General features: G+C 42.1%; 1 protein-coding gene across 1 annotated transcript in view; it reads left to right on the top strand.

The window, feature by feature from the left end:
- Nucleotides 1-6,590: 6,590 nt before the first annotated feature.
- Nucleotides 6,591-15,741, top strand: part of LOC306715023 (solute carrier family 24 member 2) — a gene marked incomplete at both ends in the record, with an annotated part of 32,840 nt that continues 23,689 nt past the window's right edge. Inside the window, one exon of the mRNA XM_079185241.1 lies at nt 6,591-7,493. Within this exon, the coding sequence (XP_079041367.1) occupies nt 6,591-7,493 (903 nt within the window). The remainder of the gene's footprint in view (nt 7,494-15,741) is intronic.

Raw genomic sequence — 15,741 nt, 5'->3', positions numbered from 1 at the left:
GGCTAACTCTGGCGCATTTAGAGCAATGTTTGTATTAATGTGCACTGTCCCTTATCAAATAAACCAATACAAAAAAATGCTGTCCTACTTCACATCAGACTTCTCAATGACAGATAGCCAAAGAAAATATGCTCCAGTCCAGAATAGTGTTGTTCGTTTGAACCTTGAAACCCTCACATGAAGTCGCCTACAACAAACGTTACAATCTAATCTTTGTGGCCACATCTCCGGATGTTTCGCCATGAAATATTAAGCGCCATATTCTGTTATGTCATGAGGTGACAGTGCACATGTTGCCCCTCCTGCTTTTCATAATGTGAAATGAAGGATGGAGTGAGCACATCTGTACGACTCGTTTGTCCTGTGAGTCCTTCAGTGGTATTGTCCTGCAATGGTTAAACTCTGTAAGGTCACAAAAGGCAAAGATTGATTGGATTTTCACAACAGGTAAGCTCATGACCCCAGCAGAGAAATCTACTTAAGATAATGTATTCTACTTTAATACACAACGTAGCTTACAGTCAAATGTAAAATGTTAGGTTTTTGTAGAATTTTCAGATTGTAGCATACTGATGCTGCGAAAGGCCTGCAATCCCGTTTTTAATCATTCCAAGTTCAGCATCCTGGCAAACCTTCCAGTACACTCAAACTTATCCTGGCTAAAATACACAAGTACTGCTCTCTATAGCAGGTTAAAGTTAAACCTCCCATGCTCTATATCTGTAGAGTAGGGACTGATTTTTTACCTGTAAGCAGCTGTTGGTAAAATGTTATTTTATGCTATATTAACTTTGATTTGTGTGACTATTTTGATAAATGCGAGCAGCAGATCAAAATTTCAGAGTAAATGTCTGCTAGTGGTATAGCATGAAAGCCCTTTTTGACTTGTGATTGAAATATTAGAATTAATCACGTCACAGATATTTCAACAAAAATTGGATAGATTGCATAAAAAATTTGGTGTAAGCATTTATGTTTCATATAGCGCCATCATCAGGTCAAGATTTCACTCCATCTTCACATTTCAGTTTGTCCAATTCTTTTGGTATGTGACCAAATGCCTGCGAATCTCACAAAGACACTCGCATCAGCTTCAGCTGTACTTTTGGTTCAGTGCTAATTAGCACATGTAATCATGATAACACTCTTAAGTTAAGACTGTCAGCGGAAACATTATACCTACCAAATGTCATTGTGAGGATGCTAGCAACCTGACGTTAGCATTGAGCTTACTGTCTAAGTAGTACAGCCTCACAGAGTTGCTATGGCTCTAAACTGTTAGTTTAGATGCAGTTTCCTGAACTAAGAAGAAATTCTTAAATAAATTGAACACTTTTCTCACCAGAATTTATTTCCAACTGTTGTACATTTACAATATTGCAGAAACAATATATGTAATAATATAACATTTCACAGAAAACATATGGAGAAACAGTTAAATGACATAACCAAGGTAACATTTTAGATCTCTTCAAAATGATCTGGGCTGCACCATGTGTTTCAGTGGACCACCAGTAAAAGTAGGGTCTCACTTTCACACTGTGGGCTCGTATATAATCAGCTCCAGCACTTAGTGATCAGTCCTGCCTGTGGATTATCAATTCATTAATCTCTTCAGAGCTACTGCTGCTCAAATGAATATTCCCATCCACCCCTGATTTTCAGCTAAAATGGTCTCACCTACTTTATCTTTGAACAATCTTGCTTTTGTGTTTTAACTCAGTGGCAGTGCATTTGTCTTTTGGAATACATTTACTCAGCTGTTTTAAGAGCCTCTTTGATTCACTATTTACTATCTGAGCATCCCATTGGTGCCTGTGCCCATTTTGTTTTGCTGACCGCATTTTCCTAAGGGGCAGGTGGTCTGTCCAAGCCTCTTTGTACAGACTTGTGCTGATGGTGGGGGGGGGGGTGGGGGGGGGGTTGCTAATATGAGGCTTTCAACATCTAATCCGGAGCAAGTCTCTTAGAAAAAGCTTATCTTGGGACTCTCCAATTTCACTGCTTTCCTCATCTGCTGGACCAAACTGCTCTTGGTGTTAGTTATGAACAAATATGACGTGTTTAATGGAGCTAATTCAATACCTTGTTTCAGTCAATTGTTCTCCCCTCTTCACCGGAAAAACTTGCTTGGTTATCATCACCCTATCTACCCCCCACTGCCCCTGCCCCATTGCTGACAAATCCATACAACTATGTGGGACACAAAGGCTCGGATTTAGCTGCCGGGCCAAAGCGAGGGTGGACCGGGTGGGGGGCAGGGCCAGCATGGAAATTTCTGTTGTTTTTGTCACAGCACAGATTTCAGCCAAATCAAAACAACTGGCACCATCACTTCTCCAAAACCCCTTCCTCCCCGCCACAACCCACATGACCTGCGGCCAGTCATCACTTTTAGGCTGGAAATGCAGCCAGATCAGGAGAGGTCTGTGCGGCGGGATGGAGAGGCTGCGTGTGCACTGGGGGCCATTGTTGAAAAAGAGCTGACAAGGGCCTGTATGGGATCTCATTTGATAAGCAAAAATATTGAGAGATTCCAATTTGAGGAACTGGAGTCACAGGCGCAGAGTGCACTTTATGATTATGTCTACCGATCTGAGCTCGTACAGCTAAACGTAACATTTTAAACAAATGGTGCAGCTATTGTGACAGCTCTTGCCTGCTGTACAGTCAGCATTCAGACTACTTTCTTTGATTTACTATCACTAATATTTCTCTGAAAGGCCAGGTGGACGCACAAAGTCAACAGACCTAAAATGAATCCCAACATCGATTTATGCAGCCTTTTCTGTTACTCAATTCCGGCCACATGATTTCAATTATAAGTAAAAGTTCAAACTACGAATACATTTTATCATGATTATTGATATTTATTTCAGAGTGCGAGAATACACAAAAACATCAAAACAAACCGTGAAATGTTCCAATCTAACTTCCTGGCATTTTTTTGTCCGACCAACCGAGCAGAGACATCCTGCATTTATGCCTTTTTAGTTTGGGCCAAACTCAAAACTGCAATCAGACCCTTCTTGCCCTCTAAAATCCTACTTCTTTCAAACACCAAACCTCAAGTTTATTATGCAGGTTTCCTGTTAAACGTTTCAAGGCCAAAGTCACAGGCCGAGTAAAATACTCATCGTGACGAGTATTGTGAAATCGGTGGAATGACCCTTAATTTTCCAGATTGACAGTTGGTTCAGCAACAAAAACGCTGTCTCAAAGCCCGGTACTATCATCTCAACCATCTAAACCGATTGATGATGTAGCCTACTTATGTGTTCATTTACCAATCAAATCTGCAGGACAGCCACCAGTCTGCTCTTGTGGAAAAACTTGGGACTGGTTGGCGAGGACGCCCAGTGGCGATAGATGTAGTGAGGCAATCAAACTCAATCCTTCTGAGTGTAACAGCATTTCACTTGCAGGTCCCGTGACAGGGACTTATGATTGACATAACACAATGGAGGTTGAGCCTTCAAGGTTAAAGTTATAGTTTGACATTTTAGGAAATGTGCTTATTTGCTTTCTTGCAAAGACTAGATAAAAAGATCGATTCCACCCTCATGTGTCTCAGTTAATGATGGTAATTACAGAGGTAATTATATAGTATTATTTTATGACATATCAGAGGACATTCAATGTTTGTTTTCGTGTTTGTTTTTCAAAAGTAATCCGGAATCAGCTAATCAAGCTTGAAAACTCTGGACCAACATGAAACGCCGCGGATAGTCGTGACAAAACATCTGACGATTGATAATCTGAGGGAACTCAAGTCAATGCTCTCGGCCTCTGTGTTTCCTGTTAGGTAACAAGAGGCAGCTACAGCTGGGAGGAGATGAGAGCAGAGGAGAGAGTGCAATCAATGAGGTCAGTGAATCATGATTTATTATACAGCACCAGGCCATTAGTGTCGCACATACTTTGTCACACTGTGTAGAGATTGCGTGTCTGCGTCTATCAAACAGTGCTTGGCCTGTCGACTAATGCGAAGTGGTTTGGGGGGCTTTCTTTGACACGAGGGGGAAACGTGGCGACCCAGGGGGCTGTAGGCATGAAGGTTATGTCAGATGAGGGCTGGGTATTGGCTGACATATTCAAAATTAGGCAAACTGGTATATGAAGCATGTGTTACCTTTTTAATGAATGTACAATCTCACATTTGGTAATGGAACAAAAATGTTTTGAAATAATAAATCAAGATATTGAAGGAAATGTTCAACAATTTGGGAATTGCCCAGAGGTAGATGAGAGGATCAATCTTACATCCGTTTGCTCAATATGAAGCTGAAGCCAGCCGTCGGTTAGCTTAGCTTAGCATGAGGACGGGAAACTTCTAGCCTGGCTTGGTCAAATGGGAACAAAATCCACCTTCCACCTTTAAAGTTACCACATTTACATATTGCATCTTGTTTGTTTATTCTGCAGGAATAAAACGGTGGTAGGACACTGCACCCAACCAAGAAATAGTCCCTCACACAAACACCTGCATCTTCATATCGAACACATTGAGATTATGGCAAGAAAAACTAATATGCATATTACCAAAGAGTAAAAAGACAACAAAAAACCCTTTCAAATGAAATATTATACTCTATCGTAAGTGAGAAGTCACAGTCATTTGTGGGAGATTATGCCGCTCCTCTGGCTGCACGTGGTATCCACCCTCTGCATATAACCTTGAAATGACCTCAGGCATCGCCTGCACATCAATCTGAAACGGAGCTGAAGCATATCCACCTGTTCCGTCATCAGATGAATAATAATAATGAATAAAAAGATAAACCATGTGGAAATACTGCCTTTGCTGTGTAACCACGGCAACTCCTCCCCCAAAATGCAACATCACCGACGCCCCCACCGCGTGAAGCGAGCAGGAAAGGATGCGCCGTCTGCCGCTTACCTGGCTTTATTAATAAACCAAGTGGTTCACGTGGGCAGCCCAGCCCAGCATAATATTCTGCTACATTAGCAAGGTATTTTCGACCGGGTATTTTTTCTTTTTCCTCCTCTCATCCGAGAAGAGGTGGGTGCTGCTGCTTTTGTGAGGGAGAGAGGTGAGCGCAGTTGGAAAAGCATCCCCCCCCCCCCCCCCCTCTCCCCCCCTCTCCTCCCTCTCCTCCAAAGCTCCTCCTCTGTCGTCGGAGAGCAGAGAGCGGTCACACATTGCTCAATGAGAGCAAGAGGGCACCGTAGACGATTTAATTTCAACCTGCTGCTGTGCCGTGCGGCCGGTTTCTCGCCTCTGACAAAGGTAAGGCATGCCACCGTCTGCAGCCGCTCCACGCGTCATGCGCCACGCCAGGGGAACTCGTGTTGGGCTCTCTTGGTGGAAGATGATGCTCCAGCTGAAAGGGCGAGGGCATTATTGAAGGGCAGACAGGGGGAAGAGTTGTCAGTGGAACTGCCATCCCTGACACGCCGTTCAGCTGAAAGGCGGCAGGCTGTGCATCATTGAAAAGTCAAACAGGACAGGATGTGCGTGTGTTTTTATGTGCTTCCACCTGAGCAGCGGCGTCGTAGCGTTCACCGTTTTCACTGATGTCCGTAAACCGTCGGCCTTCATGTTTCGTGATATGTTCACAGGGAAAAACAGCAGGTTTTCGATTTTTTTCAAATGCAAGTTGTCGCAATTAAAAATGAAATCGTTAAACCAGCAGAATCGTGAAGCTTAAGTTGTTCTCTGTGTGTAGCTGCATCTTGCTCTTTAAATTTGTTGAAATTGTGAATTACTGCATGAGTACACTTGATGGTATGCAGCGAATGTAAGTGTACTAAGGCCACATGATTTCAATTGCAAGTAAATGTTCAAACTTCTTGTAAATCCTCGATGAATTTGAGTGCAGTAAGAGAATACCGTGGGGGGATTTTAACATTCAAGATATGCATTTTTAGATGAGCATTTCAAGTCTGCATAATCTTGTAACTGGGGATTTCCTGTTCGATTTAATTTCTGAATATCTACATGTAGCTTTTTTGGTAGTCATCAGGAGTATTAGACCTGATTTATAGCCGACTTCTCCACAGCAACAATGATCATTGTTTAATGTAGCTGTTGTTCATTAAAACATTTTAAACTCGTATAAAGAAAGGCATGAATTAATTATCCATCACACATTTCCAGTTATTGCATTTACAATTTACAATTTAATCTAAAAAGAGAATATCAGCAACAGCGCTTATTTGAGACGCCGATGATTGACTAATCAATGAATCAAATAATTGTTTAGTTGTCTGTCTTGTTTCACTTTGTAGTATCAAACTGTTTAAACTGACAAAGCAGAATCTTTAGAATATACAGTACCTTGTTTACTGAATAATTACCTTTTTTAATTTGATTGTATTTTAAAGTTAATTTTACACTTTTAAGTCTCTTTCCATGGTTCAATTATAAATGTTCTTCTTTCTGTTGACATTTTCCAGCAGAGGCTAATATGAAGACATCATTTGGCAAACCAGACCCTGGAAAGCAGCTACAATCTATTCAACTAATTTGAAACTGGTGACAACACCATGCATTGTCTCCGGTAAAACCTGCTCTCCCCTCATCCTACCCAGCCATTGAGAGTGAGGACACCACAAGCTGCACAGACATGGGTTCAGATCAACCCTGCATGGATTCCCTCGAGAGAAGGCCCACGTTGAGTGCCGCCTGTAAGCGGCAGGCCTACCGGTGTCTGCGGAAAAAGCTGAGGCCATTGCGAATCGTTGGGTTTGTCCTCAGCCTGGTGGCCTTAAGTGCAGTGTCCTTCAGTGCCTTGACCTGGAGCTCAGGGGGTTTCAGTGAGCCAGTGCTCCCCCAGGAGAGTCTCCACCAGTCGGCCCCCCACAGGACTCTACTTTTCACCCAACTGCAGAGGGACCCCAATGTGTCAGCCGACATGCCAATAGCCATGCAATCTTCAGCACACAGCAACGAAAGCCAGGGGGCGTACCCACCAGACCTTTTCACCCTCGAGGAGCGACGCAAAGGAGCAGTGGTCCTCCACATGTTTGGCATGATCTACATGTTCATTGCCTTAGCCATAGTGTGTGACGAGTTCTTCGTCCCAGCGCTGACGGTCATCACAGAGAAGCTGACCATTTCGGATGACGTAGCGGGTGCCACCTTCATGGCGGCAGGTGGCTCAGCCCCGGAGCTCTTCACCTCCATCATCGGCGTCTTCATCTCGCACAGCAACGTGGGCATCGGCACCATCGTGGGCTCGGCCGTCTTCAACATCCTCTTCGTGATTGGGATGTGTGCCATCTTCTCCAAGGAAATCCTGAACCTGACATGGTGGCCACTCTTCCGCGACGTCTCCTTCTACATCCTGGATCTGATCATGCTCATCATCTTCTTCCTGGACAACGTCATCACCATGTGGGAAAGTATCACACTGCTCTCAGCCTACGCCGCCTACGTGATCTTCATGAAGTGCAACAGCAGTGTTGAGGGCTTCGTCAAAAGTTGCATGAACAAGAACCAAGTGGTAGAAGTAGAAGTACAGCCCAAGGTGAGTTGGTTTCTTGATCCATACTACTTTTCTCTCACTTCCCTTCACCGCCATCTCCTCTGAAAATACAATTTGATATGAAATGTCCGACGATGAGGAAGTTACAGTAGGTGTGAAGTAATGAGTTTTGGTACTTTAGCTGATAGAAATGACCTTCCATGTCTCTTGCATGGGAACACACACTCATCCTTTGACACATATCATGCAGCTGATTTGTTATTTTGATGAAGTCAGGCTGACTGTGATGAAACCGGTTTGTTTGTAGAGACATGCTTTTAATTCCATGCATCTTTTTTTTGTTCTCATCAGCCAAATGAGCATTTTCAAATGACACCAGTATCTCACAGATGTCCGCACAATATTCCGCAAACTGACAATTCATGTGGCTTAAATGATGCTACACAGGGCGGGCATACAGTATTCCACTGTGGGATTAATAAAACCCAGTCATATGTGTAATTCTGGGTTAAGCTCTACAAATTGTGTCCCGGTCTGACAAAACAATCCCTTGGAAAATCTCAAAAGCTGTGCGTTTTTTTCCCCCAGTTAAAGATTTCCCACAATATTACTGTATTTAAATAGTTGAGTAAACATGTGAACCACATGCAGTAAATGGCTTCAGGACTGCTGTGGTAGTCGTGTTCCTTCCGTTTCTCCACATTTGCTCTGAGGAGGTTCTTCTTCATGTACAGTCTCTCGGTGCAATGTTTTACTTTGCGATCTATAACATAAACAGTGAATACTCCATAGACAAAAAACGTAGAAATCATTGTTTTACTTCACATAACATTCGCCACCCTCAATGACACTTGAGGGCAAAAGACACCGCAGTGCAATTTGATACCGGTGTAGAGATTATCCAGACGGATTTAGATTTCTTTGTGACATGAGATGGAAATGAAATTTTGTGAAAGTTGTATTGTAAAGCTTTAATTAAGTCTGGATTTATTCTAAGTACATAAAGGATATTTAAACGGCAGGTTTCACATTGTTGGGGGGAGAAACTCTCAAAGAAGCCAACATTGTCATTTGGATTTCAGTGTGTAAATGCTAAAATGAATGCCTCTCTTCATTTAAAAAGCAAGCGTGAAAATAGTTATTTTCTTTAGCTCCTATTCTGCCATACTAATTTGACTGAGGGCTTCTGTGCAAGAAAAGACTGAGAACTGAGGTGCACAGGCTGAGTGCCAGAGAACACTCAGGTGACCTTGAGCTGCAATGGATTCTGGGTACTTTGGCCAACAGGACCGCTTGTGTGCGTATTAAAAAAAAAAAAAACTTTTGATGGGGGGGGGGGGGAGGAGTGTGAGACAGATGAGTCGATCAAATCCGGCCATCATGTCTCATCTCCTACGACGCGTGCAGCGGATTTAGTATCTCCTTTCTCTTGCATTGTGGGTAACAAGCTCATGACTGCACCTTTCAGCACCCTGCTTTGAACATATAAAACAGAATACATTTCTAAAAAATGAATTAGATAATGTACAAAATAACAGTCTTAAGCTTTTATTTACTCAACCTAGATTGTCAGTAAACCTCTTTTATTTTGTAGTCTGGGTCTACTGGGTTAATAGAACTACAAAGGTGCAAATATTATTAGAATGTAATCATCTAAACACCTTTTTTTTAATCAAGCTTTGACACTTTGGGGACCTGTGTATTTTAAGACACATGTTATTTTTGGAATTAATTAGCAATTTAGCAGGCGTGTATGTGTGTAAATTCATACATGAATAATGGAGAGTCAAACAGGAGAGCAAGGACAAGTGTCCTGCAAAATATGATTGAGTCTGCTTTTCTGCTTTTTTTTTTTGTCTTTCTATTTTTGGGTGAAATTCACTACTATGGACTGAGCTGCTGTTTTATAAATTAATCATTTAACTGTCGTGGCTGAGCTCCAAGGTGTCCTTAATCCTCTATACAGTACCGTTCAGGTGCAAAGTATTGCATTGTAAGGACAATAGGGTGCTATTCGACGCCATGCTCTTGAACTCGACTCTTGATTAAAATGAGCATCCTGAGATTACTTCATGCATTATGATATTGGGATGTCCCCGTTGTGTGTTACATTGCTGCCATAGACAGAAACACAGGCAGTCTGCAGCAACAGAGAAGTGGCGTTATCCTGTCACCATAAGGATAAAGACTGGAGGTTGCTTGGTTGGTAATTGGCAGTTGGCCATCAATAATGCTATAAATACCATCTAAAATTCAATTCTGAGAGTAACATGGACAGCAGTGTGATGTTCTGCATTTAGCACTCATCTGTCTGCAACCGCTGCCTTTCATCTCACTACAGAACTGCTTCTACTGCGTTCTCTCTTTTTTTTATGGACATGAAAAGTTTCTTTTGCGAAACTTGTTTGTTCTTCTCCCCGTAACATAAAAATAGCTGGCTTTGATTCTCTTATTTTCTCGAAAATAATGCCTTCGCTTCCAGGCAGAGCGTCAAATGGCGAGAGGCGGGCTTGCTTTTCCATCATTTGACAGATCAGAGTAGCCATTCTTTTTTTAGCCCAGGGATCAGGTGTAACATTATCAATACAACACAAAAAGAACTGTCACATCTCGGTGCGGATACTAGGTCTGTTTTAAAGCCATTGTTTTACATCACTTCAATGGTCAGCCTCATCAAATATAATCTGCAATAATCTCTCAATCCAGTTAACACAACAATGAATGCTCCATAATGCCATGCACTTGGACTGACCTTGTAATTCCAGCAAAATAGGATGGAACAGGGAAAAGGCTTTTGCTTTCGGTACATTAAGTTTTAGACATACGGGAGGAACACTTCACATAGTTTGGGGGTGTGACGGCATGTGGATTCTTTCACGCTTTTCCCATAAATCATAGTTGTGCCTGCAGTTTTAAAATCCTCATGACATTCTTTGACTGTACACCCTTACCACTGATGATGACAACTTGACACATAGTTGCAGAACCTCAGCTCTCATTCGTTGGAGGTGGAAAATGATGTTGCACCCTTAAAAAAATTGCCACTTACACCTGCATTCCCTGATTTTTCTTTTTTGGCCACTTGGGGGCAGCGGAAACGAGCTCTAAACACAACATTGACATATCACTTTTTAGAGGAGCAATATACAACATGCAGAGCATTAATGTAGCAGCAAACAACTATTATTTATTGCAAGATATAGTGGAATAATGTCAACCTAGCAGAGAATGAGGTCACCCTCGCTCTGTGTGTTTTTATGTCTTCAGTTGGGATGATATTTGAGGCTGTAGTTTGTCCGTTTTAGGTGTGTTTGACTGCATATGTCGCATGCTACTGTTATTCTGACACATCTGTCATGTCAGTACCCCTTCTGGATTAGTGCCAAAGGGTGACTACAGTGTCTCACATATTGGCCCTGTGATCTACAAGGGTTCTGAAGTCAACAATGACGCATTTTACTGTATCACTGCTTTTAATTGCTGCATGTTATCTTACAGTTAAGCTTCATGGTCTGGTGGTGTTGTCAGTGACTTAACGGGACAAGGGTCGACTTGGACCCGTGCACAAAGGATTGATTACTGATCCCTAGTATGTGCAGTACACTCTCTAATTATTTACCTGATAAACTGATTTGCTGCTTTTGAAAATACTGGCTTCGAAAGATCAGATAAGCCAGCACTTTGTGCAGTTCGGTTTTTATGAAAGGCAGAGGAGTGACGGCCCCCTTTCCACTTGTTACTATCATCGTGACGCACCAAAAGTCAGTTTGTCAGGGATGATAATGATGTCATTTTGTCATTTTAGCGCGGCCACATCTGACAACACATCCGGAACAGCTGAACAGCTGGTGGTCGAACAGCGAATAGCATCTTTGAATGTATGTGTGATAGCATAAAAATGAGCAAACGAAATGCAAGCAAATCCAACTGGAGCAAAAAGTCTCATATGCTTGTTTCAATTAAATAGAGCTTGAAATGTGTAATTGTGGTAAGATTCCACATCCAACCACAATATTAGATGCCTGCTACCGTCAGTGTGTAGCGAGGCAGATGTTGGTTCTGCTGAGATGGAAGGTGCGACCTCTGATGTATTACCGAGCTATAAATAGCGTCACAGAGGCGAGATCTTCCATCAGGATTCGCTTCAAAGATCCCTTACAAAGCGGGTTCTGTGCAGGGAGCACGACTGTTTGTGTTTCCTCCCTGTGCATTTAGACATCCGGGCACCAGGGCTGATGCTCTACACCTTCTGTATATTCACACATGAAACCTGGTGTTTTATGCTGCACAGTGTGCTATATTTTTTAATTTTATCCAGTCCAAACTGAGTGAACTAACCACTTCACGCACTATAATACCAGGCTGCTCTGCATGAACTCCGTCACGAGCTGTTTATTTTTGTCCTGGGTGACGCGTTCATGGGATTATCTCCCATTATGACGGATGTCTACCTAATTTTCAGCAAAATCCAGATGTGCACTGCTGAACTCCTTCCAAATTATAAACTGCATCCGTTTCAGATGGCCTCTTTGGGCTTGAATGGATTTTGCTGTTATGAACGCAGTTGTCTAGCTAATTTTTAGAAAATGCTGTTGAACAGCAGAAGTATGGTTTGTACACTACCAGAAACACTACCCTCACTTTTATTTGTACAGATTGAGGGCTACCGTGGTTGAATTTAACATTTATTTTCTCATTTTCGATGGTACGTGTCCTTGTCCTTTATTTGAACTGTGTACTTCTGTGAGAGTAGTCATGTTTGTATCCTTTTAAAAGGAAAGTTGTAGAAGTGACCTTGAGTAAAACTGCATGAAAAATAGGTCGATATCGATAATGCTTGTGTGCATTTCATGCAGGCCCAACGTTATTTCGGGGCAGATAGAAAGAACAAAATAGAAGCACTCTGCAGTGAATACATAAGCATAGAAAGCATGTCAGAAAGTAGAGGAAAATAGTTTGATTGATCATTTGATGCAAAGGTTAACTGTAAAACAGCTAACCTGAGCTGTCTTAGTTTATGCGGTTATCGGTGTAGTTTTACGGTCATATGCACATGATTCTGCAGACACCTGTGCAAGCACCCACAGTATATACCTACTCACAGGGGGGGGGAAATGGAATCGATTTGGCGCTTGAGTTCAGCCAGTGACAACAGAGCCCCCGTCCAACGATTTAAAAATAGAAAGCCTGCGACTTTGATCCCACCATGACGATGAGGAGTCCAAGTTTTATCATCCGTTCCAGCTGTGGCTCCGTCTCTAAAGAGAGCCAGTAATTAGTTTTCCTGTTTTGGAGGTTTTTCTGTACTGTTGGGAGGTTAGACCAGTATATGGAGATAAAACTATCGTTCGGAATAAAGTAATGGACTAATCAAAACACACAGTGTCGGGTTTTAGAAAAACTAAGGTAGAGGGCTATTGAGCCAGAGTTTCTTCTTTTACCGCCTCTCGTCTGTTGTCTACAATTATTCTGGGAGCTCTCTTTGGCAGTGTTGTCCCTCACCGGCGCACTGCTTTTGTCCAAACTCAATTGAATTGCATTCAATGGTAATAATCGTGAAAGCGAAGTTCCCATTTGCATCACAGGTGCTGATGGCTATTTATTTTTTTTCGTCCTGGATTGGTAATTGTACAATTTGGCTTCCCCCCTCCATTCTTATCAGAGTAGAGAGTGGCTCTTCACTGCCTCCTCAGTGTCGTGGAGGGTTAGAAGGTCACCCTGTCACTTAATCCAGTGTCTCTTTTATTATCAGAAGCACAATGTAGTCTGCTCGAAAACCAAAACAATAAAGCTTCTTATTTTTTTACCCTAAAAATATCATTGTACATGCAAAGTAGAGCCATTGTGAGTCGGTCCTCTTCAGAGATGTTTACACAACAAAAATAAATGTGTACTTGCCCCTTGATATCAATGTCTTCCAAGTACATGTGCAAAGAGACTTCATTTTATCTCTATCTTATCATATATCAATCCTGCTCTCACTAAACCCACTTAGCTTGTGGAATGAAGCGGCTATTTACATATTTGCCTATACTACTGTGCTTTAAATGCCAAGATACCGTTGAAGTTAGTTGACGAGTGCGTATTGTCGATGCAGAGATTTTCGTCAAAAAAGTTTCCTGGTTTTATTGAGCAATTAATCAAGAAAAAAAAATCTGCAGATTATTCAATAAGGAAAATTAGTTTGAGCTGTCCTTTTAATGTACATAGTGTTCAAGAAAAAGCAGGTTGTGAGTGAAACCTCACCGTCAAATCTTCCCCTTGTGATTGTGCATGTATGTGAAATGTAGTGGTGTCAATTTAAACCATTGCTCTTGGCTTCGAGAGCTACCCATATTAATTCATGATTAGCTCATGAAAATAAGTCGTCATCATCTCTATTAAACTGAATGCGATCTGGCGTAAAAAGCCAACCCGAACACACCCTTGTTGCCAGTCTTCATTTGTGTTTCTTTGTTCAGTGTTTGGTGACGTGTATGAGTCATGCCATTACATAATTACAACTCCTTCTCCTCATAGAGCTCTACTCGGTCTGAGGAAAAGGGTTAAAGGGACAAAACCCAAGTCTTCCTGCAAGTAAAGGGTGCTTCCCTAAAATAGGTTACCCAGACGGTTGAAGAAAGAGGCTACCTTAATCTAGCACTGAGGAACTGACAATGACACGAAATGCCAGATCGTTCAAAGCCGCCATATTTTATACAGAAGTGTGGATCTCAATAGAACCAGATCCTTAAGCTGTTAGTCCTTCATGCTTAAGGAGGGTGTATTTTGATGTGACGTTGACAGTCTTCATAGCTCTGACTCCAGCTTTAACTGCTGTCTTCATTGTCGGCCGTTTTTATTTTATTTGTCAATTGTTTGGATTGTAGGGTAATTTGACCTCCTAATAGATATACCGAGCAGCTATTCTCATAACCAGACGTGATATGAGCTGATGTGGTTTTAGTGCTCAAGGTATACATTTTATAATCTGGAATGAATGTGATTATTTTTGCAAGTATATTACCTTTTATCTATTTAAGTCAGTAGCTCATGGTGATGAAGGTTAAGGGATACGTATTTCCAGATTTGATTATTGTTTTTCCCCGGATACAAAGAAACTCCGGAAAACTTGAAATGAGAGATTGCTGTTTTTTCCATTTTTCATTCAAGGGAGTGCCTGAAGGTGAAACGTTGAGGCTTGCAAGAAACTAAAAGCCTTATCGATCAAGGGCTATTTTTGAAAGCAGGGTCAAATTAGCTATTGTAACAGCACTGTAAAAGCATCATGTGAAGGACACCAAGATCCCTATCTTGTTTGGTGTATGACACACAACCCAGCAAGATGGAAGCCGTGCGTATCGGGTTGGGGGTGGCCGACGACTGCCAGGCCTTACAAACTCCTTCCTTGGGGGGATTTTTGACCCTCGGCATCAGCCTCGCTAAGCTGCAGCAGCAGAACATTACATCAGCTCATGTAATACCCATCATTTGTGAAATCCAGGGAGAGTGCTAGTGTAAAGATCTCACAGTTGCAGACAGACTTGACATCACACAGATAACCGCAGACAATTTTAAACCAGATTTAGGAGAGGAAACTCTTAAAATGGAAGTGATTGCAATCGGACTGTCTCTAATGAGCAAATGAGCAAATGCGCTGGTGCTCAGAGAATCTGCTGAAAGCCTCTTCTCCTCTTGGCTAAGAGGGCTGCCACTTGTTATGTCAATCACTGATGGACATGTGATGCATGCTCCTCAACCCAACCCCACCCCCACTCAAGCCCACCAAGGTGACCTGAAAGGGCTCCATCAGCATATTACCCCATCTGCAAATGTGACTGGCTGAGCAAGCTGGAAGCTTCCTCTGCATACGTTCACCTCCGCCTCCTCTTCCGAAGAAGGGTCTTCTGTGTGTGCACTTTGCCTCAGATGGGCGGTAACTGACTGCTAATCTGCTTTTCCCACGAAAAAAAATAAAACCGAAAAAGGAATTAATGTATCCAAGGCCTGGTATCTTATTTCTTTGTGCTATAGAGATCCATTGTTGTCTAAAACAATTTTAAAAAAACAGATTATTGAGTCACACCACTGGGTGAAATGTTCCCTTATTATGATGAACATGGACACTAGTTTATTTTGACTCAATCCCACATACACCGTCCTGCTCTCGTAACGTTTCACAACTACAGTGCCAAGCTGGTTTAGGACATTACTGAGCCTCTTTAAAAAGTGGAAGAATGTATTTGTAAGTCATTTTCAAAGGAAAGTATTGAGTGATCGACCAACCGTTGGTTGTGTTCTTCTACTGGTA

Source organism: Pholis gunnellus, assembly GCF_910591455.1.
Source record: "Pholis gunnellus genome assembly, chromosome: 23".
NCBI lineage: Eukaryota > Metazoa > Chordata > Actinopteri > Perciformes > Pholidae > Pholis > Pholis gunnellus.
This window is presented reverse-complemented; position numbering and strand designations above follow the sequence as displayed.